Below are 20992 nucleotides of genomic sequence, written 5' to 3' on the forward strand. Positions count from 1 at the left end.
TAACATAATAAGATTTGGAACAAATAGAATAATAAAGAATGTCAAACCACTGCAAGTTTTCTGTGCATACTGATTTTTATCGGATGATGGGTCATTGTAGTCAGACGACCTCTCTACGTCTATTTTCTTCGACAAGTAGCCAGTTCACGCTCACATTTTTTTTTTTTTTTGTTTGAGGTATTTGCTTGGCAAACACAATGTATTACATTATCTTGCTTGCCAACAAGTTATGACAAGGTTTCTCCCCTGTTAAGCACTCGACTTTGTTTTCCTACATGCAGCCAAAGCCTCCCCAAAAAGGACTGGTCAGTACCACTTTCCGTAAGTTTCACTGAACAAAATTTTGTCCCTTGCCTTTGAATGCACATTCATAGGAAGATACAGTATCTGTTTGTAGAGATTACATCACATTTCATCTTTAAATATTGACTGATCTTTATTCATATTGAATTAAAAATATAGTTTTGACAGATTCATGTAACAAAACAGAGGGAATATGTATTTAAATGTTATCGCTTGGGAAATGTGTCAATTACCCCGTGAAAAGGAACACATGTAAAACTGGTAATATGTGACAAAGCGCAGCCTATAAAACTTTTCAATCATTCTAATGTATCAGTAAGAAGAAATTATGATTTATGATGAATTCACAATAGAAAAAAAAAAAGATCTTTAAGACAGTTTGAATGACTTTTGAGGAGCTTTGCCAAACCGACCCCATTTATATACAGTATTTAAATGCTGGATATTGTAAATTGACAGGATTGCCACCGAAACCATCAAATGCAAACGCCAATACACTTCTTAATAATAAGTGTATAAATAGACCTACAGTATTGTGGGGATTTAGTGTGAATATATATATATATATAAAAAAAATATGACAAACATTGAAGTCATTTTTAACTCTTAAATTCTGTCGTTTGAATCTCAGTAACCATCATTAGTAAACTATACAGTTTTACCAGAAACAGCCCACTTTCTGCATAAATAAAACAAATTGTGCTTGAGTCTTCTACAAATGAAATGTGTAATGGAACTGACAGTTATATTCCAATTGTCAAATTGTGAGCCCATATGTGAAATTTAACAAACAGCTCCAGTTCTCGGGCATCTCTTGACGTCCGCCACACAGTTTGATTGCTACTGACACATTTGCTACAAAGCCACAATGAAAACAGATCAACACAGTGATTCTGGTGGCAGCATTCACATCAAATATTACGTAAGGTGACAATTGGGCCCAACTCCCCATAAGTCCAATAAAGATCAAGTGAAATGAAAATAGCTTCCTGTGAAGAACCTTGGGACTTGTGGAAACGTCCCAGTGTGTAGTAATTGCTAACCTATCTGCACAAGCAAACATCAGTGACCTAGATGATCAGTCCAGGCCGTGAAAAGTGTCTTCCATTTTGTTTCCCAAAATATTATTAAATCACTCTGGGGGCTGCAACATGGGATTGTGACACCGTTCAATCAGTATTGATCCAAATGGAGGAAAGTAAACAATGACTGAGATCAGTGCAAATGGAAATGAGAATACGCAAGAAAATATAGTCCTCAAGATTCTGTATGTAAAGTGACACTAATGGATTAATAACATTTGTTAGGAAAAGACTCTGAAAAAAGGGGGGATGTCACATTGAATATATATATAGTATTGCAACAGCATTTTAAGAGTGTACAAAATCTTAAAAAAAAACTCAAGAAGTGGATAATACTGAGAGAAGAGTGGAGGGTAGTGTGGTTATAATTCACGCAGTAATAAAAACCGAAGGGAAAACTCCTACAAAGTGAGCAAGAGCAGAGGTTGAAACACAAAATCCACCAAGTTGTGCTGATACACTATCACACAATCACAGGGGAAATGATCGGGTGGGGAGGGAGGTGACAAGAAGACCCTGCAAGCGTTTTTAAAGTCAGAGTTCACTCTTCAAATTACATTTACAGAATATATATATACTGTATATATATTTATATACATACAGAAAAGATATTCCCCAAAGAAAATAAAAGATACAGTTGACCACTAAAATTGCAATGATGCACAGAGAAATAAAAAACAAAAATCTTCAGCTGAAAAAGAGCATCATTGTTCTATTTACAGATGCACCTGGCCACCTTCCTCCTGCCTATAAAAATATTATCCGATTATTTTTTATTATTATTATTTTAACTATGGTAAAACTGCTGAGCAACACATCATTTGTCAAAAGACAGCTATTTATTCCATTTTACAGTTTTACCACCAGTTCAATCCACTGTAAAGTGTGCTTGCCTAACCACTGTCTCCTACCCCACTAATCGTGACATGGTATCATTTACATATTCATGAATCGGTGTAATATCACAACACGGCAGCCATACACAGTTTGATTCTATTACAATGGTAGAATACGTGTTTAGCAGCTGCTGATTTGCTTGATGCTTCACTGAACAAAAAACATTTTATTATTAATTGTGTGAAGTGTAGTGTGTGTCAGTGTGGACCCTGGGACCACTTCGATCAGGTGGAATGAATGTACTTAGGCTGTGAAGAATGGCATCATGATACAAATAATCAAAGCACAGAAAATATAAATAGAGCCCAAACTATAAATACAGTCACTCTGTCCCAGTTCGGGAGTTGGACCCTCCGAAGCCCTCGTTTCTGGGCCGGATAGGTCTTAACGGAAAGAGAAGACGTGGCCCACTTCAAAGGTCCAACAAAAGACTGAAAAAAAGTGAGGTGGCTTTTGATTTGGAGGATCTAACTGGTTCATCATTCGAGAAGCACTTTCCGACAAAACAGTTCTAGGGTCTCTCTGATGGTAGCAAAGAGGAAACCGGATTAGCCAGTGATTAGTTCTGGATAACGTATACAATACGAGAATGTCACCAATGCAGTAGGTTCCATATAATTTGACCTCTAATATTTACCAAATTTTTTTTCTTTTAAACAGTTGCCGATCCTGCATTCATGTTTTGTACCAATCAACGAACACTACTCTGCTAAAAGTTCATATTTTGCTGAGAAAGTACCTAACTTGTAGCACCTAAATCTGACCCTAAAAACCGGTTTTAAAGAACTATGACCCGTCTCGGTTCCTACATATATAGGAACTATGAAAAAGCTCCTTTTCCAAAAGTCCACTTATAACCTGAGTGGTCAGGCAACGTTGGCCAACTCATAAAATTAGAAAATTAAATTCTGCAATTGTTTATTCCTTATAATCACATGGGTTTACAAATGGAAAGTTATTTGGGAATTTATTCTAGTCATGTTCAACCAGTTTCAATCCAATGAGTCGATTAGGTTCACCTGAACACAGCAGTTTTGGTCTTTGTCTCAGACAACTAGAAATCTCTTCATATTCATTGGAGAACGTAACAGACATGAGATGGTGAAGCTGCTTGTTAAGAAATAAATCCAGATTTATAAAATAAACATAACTGTTAATACAAGTCCAATTTAATGCATGAGCAGGTATCGGGATTGTGCGCCTTTAGCTAACTGTCGTATTGTACCTATGAGCCTTCCCAAACATAACAGCTTTTAAGCAATGACTCTTGTCACCATTTGAGTGTAATCGATTTCTTACCTAGGCTTTTATGGCTGTATTCACCCTACACACAGCTGATTTTCACAGCTTCAGCTGCAGAACAGTGTTTGCTACGTACAATTCTACAGTCACCTCTGAGGAGAAAGAAAGGACAGCAATTCAACGTGGTCTCCTCTGCCAGTTACAGTGCACTCCTCCTTCCAAGCTTTTGTAGCATTGATGCATTGGTTGGGTAACATTTCTTGAATGCTAATACCTTAGTTTAAACCTCGCTGCAGGATTACAACCTATTGCCTGTCGCTCAGGGTTTCGCAGCATGTGCTCCGGGTGAGATGTTGGGTAACATGATTTCCCCCCAGAACAAGAGAGGAAAGTGGATGAATTAGCATTCAAAAAGCTAAAAGCCCCTTGTGATGGTTGCAGGCGGAGAGCACCAGCACGTTTTCTCCTCCAGAAGATTGGCTTTAGTTTTCCATAGAGATCCATTAGAAAGCTTTATGGTGACTCCTGTTGCCCTTAGATACACGGCCATAAAGTAGTCTACAAACACTATATGTTTAATGACACAAAAAAAAAGGCATACATAACTGACCTTCAGCCTTCAATTGTAAAAACATAGAAGGAACAATTCCCCTCCACGGATTTACTCAAATAATGTGTGTGTGTATATACAGTATGTGTATATTAAAACTAGTAAATCTGAAGAAAATGTAAGACAGCAGATCAAATACAGGTAAATAAGAAAGAAACCAATGCCAGCGTGGTTGTAACACAGACAAATTTTGCTATAAAATTCACATTTGTGTTTAGTTGCACATGTCGTCAGTGCATCTACTACAGTATTATGGCACTAATCTATCTTCCATTATACTTTTATTTCAGTGGTTTTGATGCCTCCTTTATGATGTGGCAACTTGAGCCTCAGCTGGAGCTCAACTGTATGATTATTATTTCCCATAAAACCTGAGAGGCGGAGAAGCACGGCGCAGCATCTGTGTTTTGGACAGTAAATAATCACCGCTGCTCTTTTGAATCTCAACTGTAGAGGCACATGGTTGTGTAACAGTGCTTGATCAGTATGTATATCAGTAGAAAGACATAAGCAGGGGTTAAGCAGTCTCCACCTGTTTTTCTTTTTTTTTTTTTTTTTGGTTAAAGTGGACAGCCAACCATTTTTACTCATGTAATTGAGCATTGTATTGCTCAAGACCCAGACTAGGCCCACACTGATAAGTTTAAATTTAATTTAATAACTACCACTTTAGTGCTGTTTCACTCCTGAAAATACAAACCGCTCTTTCAGACCAGGCATGTTGCGTCCACAGGCAACTTTCGCCATGTAGAGACTACATGGCATGAAATAAAGAGGCCAAAATGAAAATGATGCATCTGCAGCATGACTCACTTTACACTTGTGGAACACATCTAGGTTGTAGCCTGATGAACACCTCCTCAAAAATGCAACTACACATTGCAGCAACGCAGATCACAACAATTATGATCAACAAATTTCTATTTCTAAGATAAACTCAGAAAAGTCATCCTCCTTCTGCCTTCCACACACACCATATACCAGATGTGTTCTCCATTGTCAAAATAGCTCTGGTTGGTTGTGTAGGACTATCCAAATGCATGCAGAGGTATTTTATTTCTTCTGTATTTGTTGAAACATGCCCCAAATCCAAATGGAGTATTACCAGACTCATATTCAGATAAGAATTGAGTCTAGTAATATGGCAGGCTAGTGACTTAAGTAACCTCCAACTCCTACATTAACTTCTTCACATAATACACCTGGACTTGCAGCTGACAAGCGTTTTAGTAGTGTAATTACTCAACAAAGCTACAGTGTAGTCTCTGCATAGATCTGCTGCAGAAGTATAAACCATGGCAGGACATTAGTCAAAGGTGTTGTTGTTTTGTTCTGGAAAAGGGTCATGTGATAGCGGCCCGAAAAATCACTGAAATCTGAAACTGAACATCAGTGTCAGCGTCGTTTCCAGAAGTCTAATATCAAATTCTCGGTGTAAACAAAGCTAAAGTTATGCATTTTAAAACATACCCAAACACCCATTAGTGTGGAGGTTTCCTTTAAATTAATAGGAAAACCCTGCAATACAATGGACATGCACAGTTTGAGAAAGCATTGGGGGATAAGTGGGATCCGGTGAGAATTCTGTTGCTTTAATCTTGACTATTCTTTCTTCATCTGTCTCGTGTGCATCATCCAACTTTACAAAGTTACTTGAATACCCCTATAATCCAATGAGTTTCATGCAGAAACAGTCCGCATAGTGTCAATGAAATATTGCCTGCACTCTCTACAGTAAGTACACCTGGGTCTATCACTATGCGTAACCCCAACCCCTTATTATTATTATGATATTAATCTTTAGACAACGGTGATGCTCAATTGTAAATAAAATGCTTAAGAAACTACGTGTTGCCTTATTGGAAATTAGAGTTGCAATATGATGTAAAAAAAAAAAAAATAATAAAAAAAAATAACATAAATATCAATTGTCACTTAGAGCGAGAATAACAGCAAAGTCATTTGGCTGTGCCAGAGCATTAAGTGCTATTAAATGATTAACCCCGGCCTACATTAGGCTTCAAAGTCATTTGACAACAGATGCTCAATCAGGGTTTAATGTGGCAGTAGTGTACGAGCACAGACAGCTAGCCATCAGTAGATTCAGCAATAAGTTGTGATGACGCATCGATAATGTCAAACAACGATACAAAAGAAAGTGTCCCATTTTCACTTAGTGTTCCGCGGTGAAAATGTGGAGGAGGCCTCTTCTGAGAGTTTTGACAGTTCCTCTGCCTGATCAGCCTCAACTCTAAGAGACAGAACAGATCGTGACTATGTGGTCAAAGGGAATTTTATGCAAAATATCTTGGAAAAAAAAAATGTACACTTGTCTTTGATGTTCTTTAGCATCTTTTCAGACAAAGCTTGGTCCACTGAGCCTTTTTTCCCACAATTGTGTCTGTCTGGTAATGACATGTAATTGGCTTATTTACAGCCTCTTTACCATCTCCACAGTGCTCTTTTGTTGCTGGGTGTCTGTGCTGTTTATCCCGTTCTTCAGGAGTCAAAAGTAGTCTAAAACAAGGAAACAAAGTAAACACATCCCTGATTAAAAAGAACAAGAACTATGCTCCGACAGAGATTCTGACATTTCATCTTTTGATGAAATGTTCTCCACAATCACGTTCCCAGGAGTCAACGGAACGGGAGCCTCGGTTGCGTCAGTCACAAGTATTAAACTGACTGGTTTGCTGGCTCTTCTGACTGCAATGGTGAAGATGGGGAAAGGATGGAAAACCAACGTGGGAATTAAAGGGTCATCCTCAGAGTGATCGACCTTTTAAATCCCGACCTAGCCATTCCAATAATCTGTCAAATGCTTTCAACCAGGTACTGGGCATTATCACAGCGGTGATGACATTTACTTTCCTGTTGACCCTTTCCTGCACCGCACATCTGACTGGCATTATTGGCACAGTCTTTCTCAGCACAAGGTCGACTGAGCTTCTCTTCCAAAATACATTTCAAGTGGCAGCAGGCCCCTCTGTCAGAGTGTGTATTAACGTACACATTAATGTATGGTTATTACTGTTTTAGGTACGATATGAGCTGGGGGTAATCAGTGTTTGAATAGCGGTACAGGTACTGCAACATGTCGTCGAAGAAGACTGTTGGACGGCGCGAAAGCCACATTTGGGCTTTTTAGCAGATTTGCTGGTAAGTCACAACACAACTTCATGGGCACGTGTCACTGGACTGACTGCTCCCAGGCAACAGCAATTTGTGAATGTCACAATGTGTACATCTAGCTGGATGGAAAATGTGCTAAAAGGAGATGGTGAGGAGTGATTCATAGATGTATAAAGACAAGTATGCAAGGTCAAAATGATATATTACCTCCCGGCTAACCTCAGTTTATATCTCCTTAACCCTTATTAAACACCTCTTTTCTTTGATTGTGTTGTTCATATGCCTTTCTGCTATATTTCCTCCAGACAGAACCAATCTCCACGAGTTGTCTGTACTTGCTTTGTGGGTCATGGCCAAGGATGGAGATACGAAAGATGGTCTGAGTATCAGATGAGGCTGTCACTGACAGTAGTTCTGACATGAAAAAGCAGAACCTTAGAGAGTACACGATTTGCAATCAGACATGACAAAGAGAAGTGTCCATCGAAGGTGCAAGGTGAATCCAGGTTGAGAATACTTCATGGAAAAGAGAGGACTGTTTGGCGTCCATTCACCCCCGCCCGTATCCCTCTTTTTACCCCTCTGGTGTGCTACAGGTGGGTCACTACACCACAGTGTTCCTCTGTCTGTATGGAGGGGGTGGCAAAACATTGCCGGCTTTCATAGCGGCCTCGGACAAGTATTCCTGGTTTTCGGCCACAGCAGGGCGAATGCGTCCATTCTGGCGGTAGAAGAAGCGTGTGCTGCAGTCCTGCAGGTACTCAGGGTTGTGCAGTGAGGACTTGGGGGGGAGACTGTGCTGCCAGTATTCAGGATTGTCAAAAGTGGCTTTCTTGCCTTTCTTATCAAACATAATGGTGCTGCTGGCGATGCCTGAGTGCAGAGCGTGTCCTGAATGCCCTGGATGCAGAGTGTGCGATGGATACGAGGGGTGGGGGAGGTGGCCGGGGGGTACCACATATCCAGTTGAGGAAACGGCGTGGCTTGACGTTGATGGGTTGACTGTCTGCAGTACTGATTGCGCAGCGGAGGACGACGGGCCAGGGATGGAGACTGTGCCGGCCAATCCGTTCTTGTCCCCAGGATTGAGGAAGGTATTCAGGTACAGTGGCTCGTTGATGTAGTCATCATCGCCGTGGCCGGACTGGCTTTTAGGGGCAGCACCAGCTCCAGCCAAGTGCAGAGTGTGACAGCTCGCCCCATCAATTACTGTGTGGGCGTCACCATTCCTGCGACGTGTGACGAAGGGGTTTTCCTCAACAGGATTGAGATAATCTGGAAACAAAAACAGAATCATGAGATTAGCTAAATAAAATCTATTGCTGACTGCAGAAGCTAAAAGAAATTCTTATTAGGTGTTTTCAAAACCTCCTAAATGATCACTTTTTATAAAACTCTTATATAAAAGTCGACATTTATATTTTAGTTTGAGACACCAAAAAAGCAATTTAATAACATTCAAACATTGGCTGACTTGAAGGACATGTTCAGTACATCTCAGAATTGTTAACCTGAGTTGTTCTTGTCTCTCATGGCTGTCATGTATCCTTCCTGGTCCTTGTCTCCTTTTGCTACTCTTTCTGCCAAAAGACCGGTTGGATCGGCGCTGTAACGCTGTCCACTGCTGTCCTCTCCCCCTCCTTGCGGATCAAAAACACACAAATGAAGTAAGACAGAAATTTAAAGTGGGATATTACAAAAAGCCCTCCATGACGAGTGGATCCCGGATACAGATTTGTGGTTTCTAGTATATCTGAGTCACCCTTTTAATGCAAGTCATTCAGCGCTTGTGACTAAGCTTTCAGGCAGGGCAATGGCTTATGTCAGGGGCTCTTTATTGGTTTGGGGATTTGAGGGCCTGAGATGTACTTTCCTTTCATTTTTCCTCTGCTGACAATAGACAGACCCCTATCAGTACTTGACAGGGCCATCAGCATGTCTCTTGACTTCTTACTGTGTACCACCAATCTTCACTGAATGCACACAGAGCTGTATTCCAAAACCTAATTCAAGCTTGATTTCCCTTTTATAGGCCAAAAGAAATCTGCTAGAAAGATCGGCCGTCGCGTTACCACCACAAAGCCCATGTGTTATGATGAGTCATATAGCAAGAAGTCTTTCTGCTGTTGCCAATTTACCTAATTGCATAGATGAGTTTTGCAGTATCACTCTGTAATATCACATTCCGACATGTGTTGCCAGCCATGAGACAGTGATTTTAGGGTACTTTCACACCAAGTTCACCGTTCCTGAACCGAAGAACACTTCCCTGTCATGCTGGTTTGTTTGGGATTGGGTTTGTTTGCACTCTCACAGCAATCTCACTCTGCTCCAGAACAAATCAACTGAGCTGGTATCAGTACATCCCTGGATCATTCGCAGTGAGAACACATGTTATCCACAGACCTTTGAGACTAGTTGTATGCCTCTAAATCAGGGGTCTTCAATGTTTTTCAGGCAAAGGACCCCAAACTGATGGAGAGATTAAGTGGGGACCCCCTACCTACTATATGTGTTCTATATTAAACTCAGCCTAGTGCTTTATAAATATACATTATTATTATCATCACTATTGTTATTCAATAATACAAGTTCCGATGTTATTTTTTATTTTAAACATGTGTAACAGTAGGGTGGCGGTAACGTCTGATTCTATTTATCCCTTTACTAAAATATGTTGGATTCATGTTTATGTGTATTTAATAAAATGTAAATTTGTGGGGGAAAATTAAATATATATAAAAATGTCTAATCAACCAAAGATTTTACAACCCACCCTTGCAGAATCTCCACAGACCCCCTAGGGGTTGCGAAACCCCCTGTTGAAGACCTACGTTCTAAAGTGTGTCTAATTCTGAGATGTCTAATGTGTCAATGCAACATGGTAACATGCTATATTACATTACTCTCTGAACTGGACCAGAGGTTTGTGAACGCACCCAAAGTCCAAAATGCAGGGTGAGTTTGTTTTTGCCACAGTTTCTTTTACATGTTACAAGAAATTAACCAGATCTAAAAATAAATCCAATAAACCACCATTCAGTTGTCAGTGGCCATAGCTATCCTTACAATTGTAGAAAAAATAATGTTAAGTCTAAGGACGTTCCTCTGGAGTTTGGTAGTGTGTGCCAACTTGAGCTATAATTTCCAGTTTAGCTGTGTTCAGTTCAGTGCTTATTCTAAAGTCACTGGCATGAGAAGCCCAAAGAATTTTTGCAGCATGACAGAGCAGAACTAAATGCCATGATAGCATCCTTTGCTTTACCTTGTCCTCCGGTGAGAGATGAGCCAGCTATGAGAGTGCCGGACCTCGGGGAGGCCTGCTTCCTCAGGGTGCCATTACAGCGGGGGTCGTCCTGGTTGCCACGGCCAAACCCACCACCACCGATCTGCCCACCCGTGGCGAGGTCCTGTGGAGGGAGGCAGGCTCCAGACACGGGTGGAACAGAGACCACTCTGGGGAGGGTGGCCAGCATGTCTTCCATGCTGAAACTTGGCTCCTGGCAGCCAAACTGGCTCTGGGTAGAAGCAGAGGAGGGTTTGGTTAGGACAGAGCTGCAGGAATGTGACATGTGAGTTACAGCAGATATCAGCTTATGAAGTATGATGAGACAAATACATGTAGGTAGGTATTGCATTTTTGTTTTTTTTTAAGCATGGCGTAAATAATATTAATTAAAGAAAGAGCGCCACGGAAAATACTGTAAATAATAAAACTGACAATTCACGTACATTGTGCCATTGTTCGCCGGTAATATTTTAATATGACAGACAGGGGAGACAAACAGCAGTGCTAAATAATGATATGGCGGCATGACTGCCAAGGACAATTTAATTAAAAGGATTTTAATTAAAAGGCTCCACGCAGCAAAGTCTTAAAGTAGCCATATCAGCCGTGCCCTGCTGCGCGCATTTGTGTCTACGCTCGGAACAAAAACGCGCTTTTCAGAACCTCACCGGGAGCTTTGCTCTGATTTATCTTTGTTTCCCCGTTTTACCAGCAAGTGGTTTGTTTTCCCTTTTTATATTTCCTTGCCTACTTTCCCTTGCACTGTGTCTGAGACATCTGTAATTACACTAATAAGGGGGGGGGGAATCAGTTATTCTATTGTCGCACCTGCTTTTTCTTGAACACGCAGAGAATGGAAAAAAAAGAGCTTATGGCCCTTGATTAATGGCTTGTAAATAAAGGTGCAACTGTACATTTTACTTCTGATCAGCAGCATTTAATTTAATTTAGCTGATTTACCAGGTATTCGTGACTGTTTTGGCAAGGCAGGAGTCAAAACAAAAGGCTCTTAGAAGAAAGAGAAGACGTATTTTCGGTATGTTTTTTTTTTTTTTTGCAGTAAAACAATCTAATTTAATAAGACGTGAGTAAAAAGCATCAGCAGATAACAGCTTCAAACCACTACTGGCACGTCCTGGCTTCATGCTTCTTAATACAGAATTCACAGAGGGCTATGAGCAAAAACTATGAGGAACCTTTAAGGGACAAACGCTTTCTGTGTAAAACTGCATCATTTGTTTCATAGCACTGTTGGACTCATCCTCGCTTTCCCTTTCAGCACTCTGCTCTGTAAGCCCGAAGCTTTCAGATGAGGCTCCAGGGCTCACGCTGTGTTCTCATTACACTGTAACTACAGGTACATCCCCTTAATTTCCCTCTTTAAGTCCTCATCTACATTCATCATCCCTCATCTTCTCCTGTCTGAGTATTCTAACAGAACGAGCCGCCACTAACCTGGAGACAGAGATAAACAGTTTCCCTACGTCGTATTTGAACACAGTCACATGGCTTTGCCAAAACCCCCAAAGGCCACGGGTGGGAAAATAAATCTTACAACCTGAAAGTTTACTAGAGTCAAGTAAAGTACTGAATTCAAAAGTTCCTTTATTAGGGCACAAGAGAGATTTTTGTTCGGAAACACTTTAATAGGGACAGTCCATAATGTTTCAGTTCAATTCACCTTTATTTATAAGGCATCAATAACAGTTCAAACTGCCCAAAGACTCTTTACAGAACTTAGAGCCTGCGGAGCAAGCAGTAAGGAGATGGCGGCAAGGAAAACAATACTTTCGACAGGAGGGACCTTAATCAGAACCCAGCTTATAAGGGGGCGCCCACAGGCCTGGCTGGGTAGAGACACAATGAGAGGGAGAGAGAAGATGAGTGGAGGAGAAAAAAGCAGCGGGAGGAACATGGTGAAACACACATTTGTTGTGCATACATCTGATGAAGGATCAACACGATCCTGTGTGCAAGGTACAGCCGGCGCATGTAATATGAGGGGATTTGTAAATGAAGGAAATAAAAGAAGTGATAGAGGTAGCGTTTAACATGTTCACCGTAGAAAGTTTAGTGAGTATCACAAAACTAAAACTACCAGCGACAATAGCAGTTCTATTACAGGCAAGTTGGCTGCTATATGTGTGAATATCAGAGGTTGGAGGATTACGCATGGCCCTCAGGGAGGAATAGATAAAAAAAATTAGCCCTGAACACTGGGCAGCTTGATGATGCCAGGACCCCTTGTGTAACGCGCCGCTCCGTGCATCAGAAACACGCAGCTCTGTGGTGTTCGTGCGCATACAGGTGAAGGCGAAGCTAATTTCTCTCCGTTGGACTGCGCAGCTATGCAAGTGAAGTTCGTATTTATGCGTAAATATTTTGTTGACTACAATGATTAAGGTCATTACAATAATCAACATGATTTATGGAGATGAGTGTAACTGTATGAAATGAGTGAAACTAATTCTGCATCCAAACTAATAAGAAAACCCCCAAAGAGTGGAAGCTAGTTTTTACAAATATTATGCAAATAAAGAATCTTTCACTCTCTGAAAGGCACCAAACAGAGTTGGAGACATGTCTCTCATTTGGCATTCAGCAGGCACTTCCATCCTGACAACAAACACCAATGGAGATGGGTGGGGGGGTGGGGGGGGGGGGGGTGGGGGTGTTGCCGGAATGCAAAATGCCTGAGCTCTGCCTGTGGTTTCGTGACAGATTTAAGTCCAGGGAAAGACACTGACCGCTGAAGAACTGAGGTGATTGGGCCGCACACTCCAGTTTGGAACAAAGGCAATTACCATGGTTGCACAATGGAGAAAGACGGAGTAAAGCAGGCAGAGGATGGAGAGGCGAGATGAAGACGAGGGAGAAACCAAGACAGCTGTGTGAGGGTGGTTTTAAGACCTCAATCTTTTGTGCTCCAACAGAAGAGTCCCGCTGTACGCGCCGCTGAGAAAACTCATTCTCGCATCACTTTGGAGGCCGTCTAAATGATCTGAATGACTACTTTAAATTTATATCGTCTCCTTTTCCATCACAGTTCACTTTTCAGTCGCCCTGCTGGTATGCTCAAGGGGAAACGGTAAGTAATCAGAAACAAGAGTCTATATCAAATCAAAAAATGAGGAACTCAAATATAATCACCATGAAGAAACACAAATAACATGCAAATTGCAAGCCTGAAATATCAAGTATGCCGACAAAAATTGCTGAGACGGCTGAGCAAGTTGCAGCCGAATAACTTTTTTTTTAATATTTGCAAGCCAAGATAAAATTAAGACTCTTTGTTTGAACACTTTAAAAATAAAGGAATTCCAGATGTGTGTGTGTTGTTACAGACAGAGAAAGCACATTGTACTATATCCGCAATAAGGCTGCAGAGATTTAGAGGCTAGTCGGAGGCTAAGGAATTTGTATTGTACTTAAGAAACACTGAGCCAAATTACAGCGGCATCAAACACACTCAAATGATATTAAATGAGCTGTCACCAAACTTCACCACGTAGAGTTTAAAAATGATGTGAAACAGCCGTTGGATTTAAGGCGTCGGCGGATTCCCGAGAGAAAATACCTTGCTGGAGTCCATGCGTGTGCGGGGAGTGTATGCCAACGGTGGGATGTTGAAGCCGTGGGGTACCAGGTACTCCTCAGCATCCATCAGGTCCTCCAGCTCCTCTTCATCCAGGAGGCTATGGAACAGCTTACCGTCGTTGGGACTGGGCAGCTTCATGTGATCGTCCCCCTGAGAAAGTTTGACGTGCGTGTTAACATTCATCGTACATGTACAAGAATATACAAGAAGGCTCAGCTTCTGTTTCTTCCCTCTTTTGAAAGTATCAGAATAGCACACAAGAGCACGCAACTTGGTGAATACGCTCTCTTTGTGTTAAAATGTTACAATAAAGATTTATACTGCTGATGGTTTATTGATCGATTTAATCCAAGCACCGTCATTTTAAGGTGTTAAGACCCAAATAGTGTATTGTGTAGTGGATTAAAATAAAATAAAAAGGAATGAGAGGGAACAAAAGGAACCAAAACTAGTTCAACAGAACCTGGTTCTTACTGTAAAAGTAGTACAGATTTACTAACCTGGATGACCAGGTATCTCTGAGGGTCCCGAGCCATCCGAGTGAACTCTGCCGCCAGCTCCTTGAACTTGGGTCGACTGTCGGCATCAATCATCCAGCCTGAAAAAATGTGTTTATATATATATATAAATATATACAGTATATATACAGTATATATATGTATGTACATACATCATTTCACTTTATTTGCATGATATTTTTGTCCCATCATTGACTGATTGCCTGACCCTGCCGTAATAGTATGTCTTTCTCAGAAAGCAGCAAAACCCTGATCTACACCTATCAAGAAGCGGTTATATCCTGACTTCGTGAACTTATAGTAACTGCATCAAAGTGAAAGAAGCAGTACGTCGGATGTGTGTCAGTGATAATCAGGCAGTGCAGTTCAATAGTCGTCACACTTTGGAGTCAGGGGTTCCGCCTACGCAGATTGTGTCAAATATGCGTGACATGTTCTCTTCTGTGTTATTTTGCATGAAAGCATTCATAATAATTTGACTTGGGTGTCAGCCTTTCAGCTCTAAATAACATACATTTTTCATTTCAAGTCTCTACGAGGTGAATAATTCAGCGTGAAAAAGGTCTGTATGAGTTAGATTAGAAACTGTAAAGAGGCCGAACACTACAGCACCTTTTCTCATAATCCCGCCTAACCTACTAACTCTTTTCCAAGTGTGCCAAAATAAAACTCCAAACAATGGTTTCCCCCACTTCTACGTGTAGTTTACTTATATAGACATATATGTGTGTTCCATAATGAGCAATTATATATATATATATATTTAATGAAGCTCTCTTTATTGCTACTTTTTTCCAATTTCTAAATAAATATTATTTCATTGCTAGAATGGCCATATGGAGCATTGTGGTCTGCTGCCAATTTCCCTGTGAACACATGAGTACAACGCCAAAGCAAAGATGTGATCTGGCCTCGAGTAGAGCCTGCCCAGGTCTCCAGGGAAATAAGACATAGAGACCGAAAGGGAGAGATGTGGCTTTGGACCCGGCACACAGATCCAGAAACAAGAGGTCTCGCGTGTAGACGTGATCATCTTTTATCTCGATTTTTAGGGTCCAGGTTCGGTGCCAATGAAGGCAAGGGAGCTCAGATTAACTGAATATGCATAAACTGCGTGTTCACATGCGGAGTTAGTGTGCACTAGGAGTTTGTAGGTGGGGAACGGGCAGGTGACGGTGACCTCTCCCTGCCGGGTGCGTGTGTGGTTGCCAGATTGGCACAGGTTCAGGGTGAATGTAAAAGCCAATTTGACGGGGATGGCCAGAAGCTGCAGCTTGCTGAGCAGAGGACAAGGCCGGGAGGAGGAGGTGGAGGAGGAGGAGAGGGAGGAGGTAGTGGGGGGGTGACGCTGGCACCAAGTGTTTGCCCTGGCAGCCGTGGCCAGAGGTTACAGAGTCACCGGTGACCCCAGCGCCTGATGGCATGACAGCAGTGTCCGACCAGTCACGCCAAGGAGGAGGGAATGGGAGGGGGGAGGGGGGGTTATCTACTGAAAGATAACAGTCAGCTTGGATTTGAAAAGTGTAGTGCTTCAGATTTAACAAAACAAACATTTATCTTTGATGCCACTTAGTCCCTCTGCTGCGAAACGGCAGCCGTGACATTTTAGAATTACTCAGTCAAAGGTTAATAATTCTTACCTTTGTACAAATCAGCAACAAAACAACAGCCGCGCATACGAGGAAATAAGAGAAAGTGGCTCTCTTGACTTTACTTCTGTTTGCAGTTAAACAGACCGACAGCCTGGAACTCAAGTCCAATATTATCCAGCCTTGTACATAAGGTCTCGGAAAGCCACAGAAAACTTAGACTGGCGTTTGACCTTCCCCCGGCTTTAGGTGAATTTAGTTTTGTCCTTGCCAGAGAGGCTGTCTGAATCTGATCCAAATCTTTGGACATGGTACAGAATATAGGGAACCATCTGTAAAGCTTGTCATAATTTCAACGACAAAAAATAAGATTATTGTGGGTTGAAGGACGAGACCAGGGTGATGTAGAAAATGTAACAACATTACAGATACTCCGTATCTACCTTAGGGCAGGGGGTGGTGCAACTTCCTTAGCACCATAACATCTTGTGGATGAGGCTAAAGAGCCTGGGTATTACCGTGTTTGAGGCCCCAGTAGCTTTGCTGGGGCATCATCAGTTCGCAATGCAAACCGCAAAAAAAACTGTGAGCAGGGGGAGTCAAGCTGGCCTCCACTTTATGAAGACATTGCTCATTACTCTCTATGGCTTTTCACACATTTCACCAGACACAGTACGCGTTATCTCTCACGCAGGCTTCCGGTCTTTTGCCCACCCTGAGCCCCCACTCACACTTGACCATGACCATGTAGACGTCGATGGTGCAGATGGGCGGCTGAGGGAGGCGCTCTCCTTTCTCTAGCAGATCTGGGATGTCTCTGGTGGAAATCCCATCATATGGCTTCCCTCCAAAGGTCATCAGCTCCCAGATGGTTACGCCTAAAAAGAAGAAGGAGCACAAAAGAGGAGAGATCGGTGAAGAGGAGCGGAGGGAGAAAAGATGTTCACAGAAGGAAGGGAAAGCAGAGAGAAGAAATGAGAATATAGAACGATAAAAAAAAAAAGCAGACGAGAGTTGAAAATCTGAGAGGTCAAGATAGGAGAATGCAGCTCGAGAGAAGATGAGAGATGAGTGGAGGAGAAGAACTAATCACAACAATGGAAATCAGCAGCCAAGCCAGAATGTTTAGTATGGTTCGGTTTTAATCACGTTAGTGTTAATCAGCTAATACGTGCACAAATTTAGACGGAGCTGCGATAACTTCAGGTCACCGAGGACCAATGGGGAGATGGACGCTTTAAACCATATAGACTCTTAATAAGATAATGCTTTAATTTGTATATATATATATATATTTAAATAAGCATTAAAGTCATTAGTAGGCTTAAACCTGAAAATAATTTTAATGATTTGAAAATATTACAATATCACATAAGAAGAAAACATAAATTCCCCTCTCTCTCTTTGAGAAAACCTCCTCTGCTGTATTACATCAATACATTTTCCATAAATAGTTTACTGGAAATGCAAATTACAGAATTATTTTGCGCTCAAATCAAAGTGCTTTACAAATTTAATTAAATTATAGGTTCAAGGTTTAAGGTGAAAATAAATGGATAATTACAGAATGTAAAACTATGTAAATAATGCTGTAGATGTAGTAGGGACTGAAGGTGCCTTCAGATTTCCTTAATGAAATAAAAAAAATGGTTCATTTCTAGATATTTAATGTAGCCTCATATTGTTTATATTGTCTCCTTCTCTGGAGCTGAGGATGTAGTACTGACCTATTGGAACTGAAACAGCAGTGTACTTGATGGTACCAGCAAAAATGCATTCTGGGATATATGAATGAAAGTCCACACAAGTTGCCTCCTCTATACAAAGAACAGGACGAGTTCACAACACCATGAGCACCTGAGGTTCATTTTTGTTCTAGTTGCTGTGCTTAACGAGACCTCTTAACAGAATCATCTTTTGTGTCCCGATACCTCGTGCGCTTGACCACACCCTCTTAGTCTTAAACCCCACTGGATCTCTTGCACAATCTCTCAACTGTCAACGTGTAAGGCATTAAGAAAATTGTCTGTGTTCTTTCTCCTTCTTCTCCTTCTTTCCTCATGTTTCAGGTTTCCCTCATGTCTCTTTTGGTTGTTTTGAGTGCGGTGTGAGAATCTCTGGGCGTGGCAATTCAGTCAGCTCCTACTCTTTAATCAGCCTACACACATGAATCCGTCTACCCTTCAAGTTCTGCAGTACATCTCCCCAGATCTGCTCCTCATCGGTTTGTTGCATCTACCTGTGTGGTAACTTCCTGATCTCTGCAATCAAGATTTTGTCTTCATAATCGCTTTTTTGTAACCTGTCTCCTGTTTCATTGAACATTTTTTGAAGTGTAAACAGAAAATTACGTATAAGACTGTAACAGTAACACAAAGGACTTGTGAAGCTTACCGTAACTCCAGACGTCACTCTGATGAGTGAACTTCCTGTAATGGATACACTCCAGTGCCATCCACTTGATGGGCATCTGCCAGGCCCAAAGAGAGCAAGTCAGTATTACGTACATGTAACATTTGCCATTAAAAGTAGTTAGAGTAAAATGACAGCAGACGTCTGGGCTCAGACTAAATTAGAATAATTTCTTGGTCGAGGTTTCAGGCGTATAATAAATCGTTTTGGCAGAACCGACTGTGTCAACTGCGTTAGAGAGTGGGGAGGAAGCGAAGGAAAACAAGGCTTGATGAAAGAGAGTACAAACGCACACACACTAACACACAGGCACGCACACACACAAGCCGAGGCAAAACGCGGGGCGGTCTGGGATGCAGCTTAACACTGTGATTAGATTTGAAGGCCAATTCTATTGATTACAGTGATGGAGGCTGAGGGGAGGGGGATGTCGAAGGTTAGAGTGCCTGTCTTTTACTCAGCCAAGGGGATAATGCCAAAGTGCTCATCGTCGGCATAAACCATCACGGACACGCTGGGAAGAAGGCCGAGAGAGAGTGAAACGGGCTTTTTTTTTGAGAAAAGAGGGTTTGAAAAGAAAACACAAAAGAGGCAAAGGATAAACAAAGATTAGAAGAGAGGTCAGACGCTCGCGCGGAGGGCCCCAAGGACGTATTTGTTTACCGCGTTTACAGGGTTTTGAGATCTCCGTTCCCTAAAGGTAAATAAAACGGTCCAATAGAGCAGGATAGTATTTCATTCTGCTAAAAATGTCCTTTGTGATGGGGTAAGTTCCTCCCTCAGGATGTGAAACCCTCATTAATGCTAATGTCTATTGTTGTCTTTTACAACATGGTCGACGGCATGGTGCAAAAATAATAATTCAGTAATATAGTATCTCCAAAACAAACAACTATAATAAACAAGGTCACTTACTGCTGACTCACATGATCACACAAGACTTATTAGCAATCAATGCTGGTTTCATAACGTGAACGGTAACGTCGTAGATCCTCTAATATTATCATCCATTGTTAAAGGCAGAATAATGAAATGGGGGGAAAATAAACAGACTGACATTGTGCTCGTCTGCGTTCCTGCCAAGACTTGCCAAAAAGAGACTCATATGTTCAAACAGTATGAGGCTTTAAGCAGCAGCAGGAAAGTTTAGCTCAGTCTAATCACCTGACATGGGCAGATTGGACGGATAAAAAAAAAAAAAAAAAATCTGAAGATCCATCTAAAGATCCCTAATGCTTTGTTCAGACTTCCACTTATACAGACTCTGGATTTTGGATAGTCTGGACAAAAAAAAAAAAAAAAACGACAGATCCCATGCTACTACTAGCAGCTGAGAATGACATTATAAAGAACAGCAGCCTGTGGACAGGTACAATAACAAATAGTCTGCTCGCACTTGGTGGACAAGCAAGGAAGGATTACACTGACGTCAACAATGTAAATACAAATTTAGCTATGCATTTGTCATCACCACCGCACACAATGCAAGGCCGATGACTGACTGAATAGACAAAAGTGTTCAGACCACAGACAGACAAATATAGGAACCAATGGATACATCAGAAGACGGCTACAGCAACGACACATGTTTCTATAAAATGGTGTTTGCAGTTTGACTGTTTATGTCTGTCGTCTACATTGTTCCTAGCCAAGATATAGTCGAATATGCTGTAGCTAGGAGCTGCTGGCCCTAGTGGTAGCGACCCTCTTATCCAACAGTGCAGAGAGGAAATAAAGTGCAGTTATTCAAGAGGCTCAACATATCTTCCATTGTGACAATCAAAGAGGTTAAAGACACACAGAGCATATTACTTATTTATTTGAGGGATTATTAGCGAGCTTAAAAGTTTACCTTTCCTCCATCAGCATTATATTCTTTCTCATTGACGTCCAGCAGGCGAGACAGGCCGAAGTCTGTGATCTTGATGTGCGTTGGAGATTTGACCAGAACATTTCTGGCTGCCAGATCCCTGTGGACCAACCTTCGCTCCTCCAAATACATCATGCCCTGCAACACACACATGCACGAGAAATTATTTATCAGTTTCCATCGAGTTTATTTATATGCGACGCACACATCGGCAGATTCCAGCCCGACTCCTGTTCAACATCCCCATCCGTCTTCATCGTCGTCATCGGCAACACCACGACCACCACCAAGTCCACGTAGGAGTTTCTATAATTATTGGTGCCATCGTCGTAACCAGCGCATTGCTATTTTTATGGTTATAATCAATCAAACAGCTAGACTGTGGAAAAGTCCTCGTAATTGCCAAATGCTTGGCGATGCAATAAAAGCGGCGTCCATGAGCACCAACCC

General features: G+C 41.5%; 1 protein-coding gene across 1 annotated transcript in view; it reads right to left on the bottom strand.

Annotated features, from left to right (window-relative positions):
• Positions 1-417: 417 nt before the first annotated feature.
• LOC125017431 (receptor tyrosine-protein kinase erbB-4-like) overlaps positions 418-20992 on the bottom strand; it is a 292157-nt gene continuing 271582 nt past the window's right edge. The window contains exons 21-28 of the mRNA XM_047600584.1: positions 20525-20680; positions 18655-18730; positions 16992-17138; positions 14654-14751; positions 14133-14303; positions 10532-10784; positions 8778-8906; positions 418-8541 (exon numbers count right to left, since the gene is read on the bottom strand). Coding sequence (XP_047456540.1) covers positions 7871-8541; positions 8778-8906; positions 10532-10784; positions 14133-14303; positions 14654-14751; positions 16992-17138; positions 18655-18730; positions 20525-20680 — 1701 coding nt within the window. The 3' untranslated portion in view covers positions 418-7870. The remainder of the gene's footprint in view (positions 8542-8777; positions 8907-10531; positions 10785-14132; positions 14304-14653; positions 14752-16991; positions 17139-18654; positions 18731-20524; positions 20681-20992) is intronic.

Source organism: Mugil cephalus, chromosome 12, assembly GCF_022458985.1.
Source record: "Mugil cephalus isolate CIBA_MC_2020 chromosome 12, CIBA_Mcephalus_1.1, whole genome shotgun sequence".
Taxonomy (NCBI): Eukaryota; Metazoa; Chordata; class Actinopteri; order Mugiliformes; family Mugilidae; genus Mugil; species Mugil cephalus.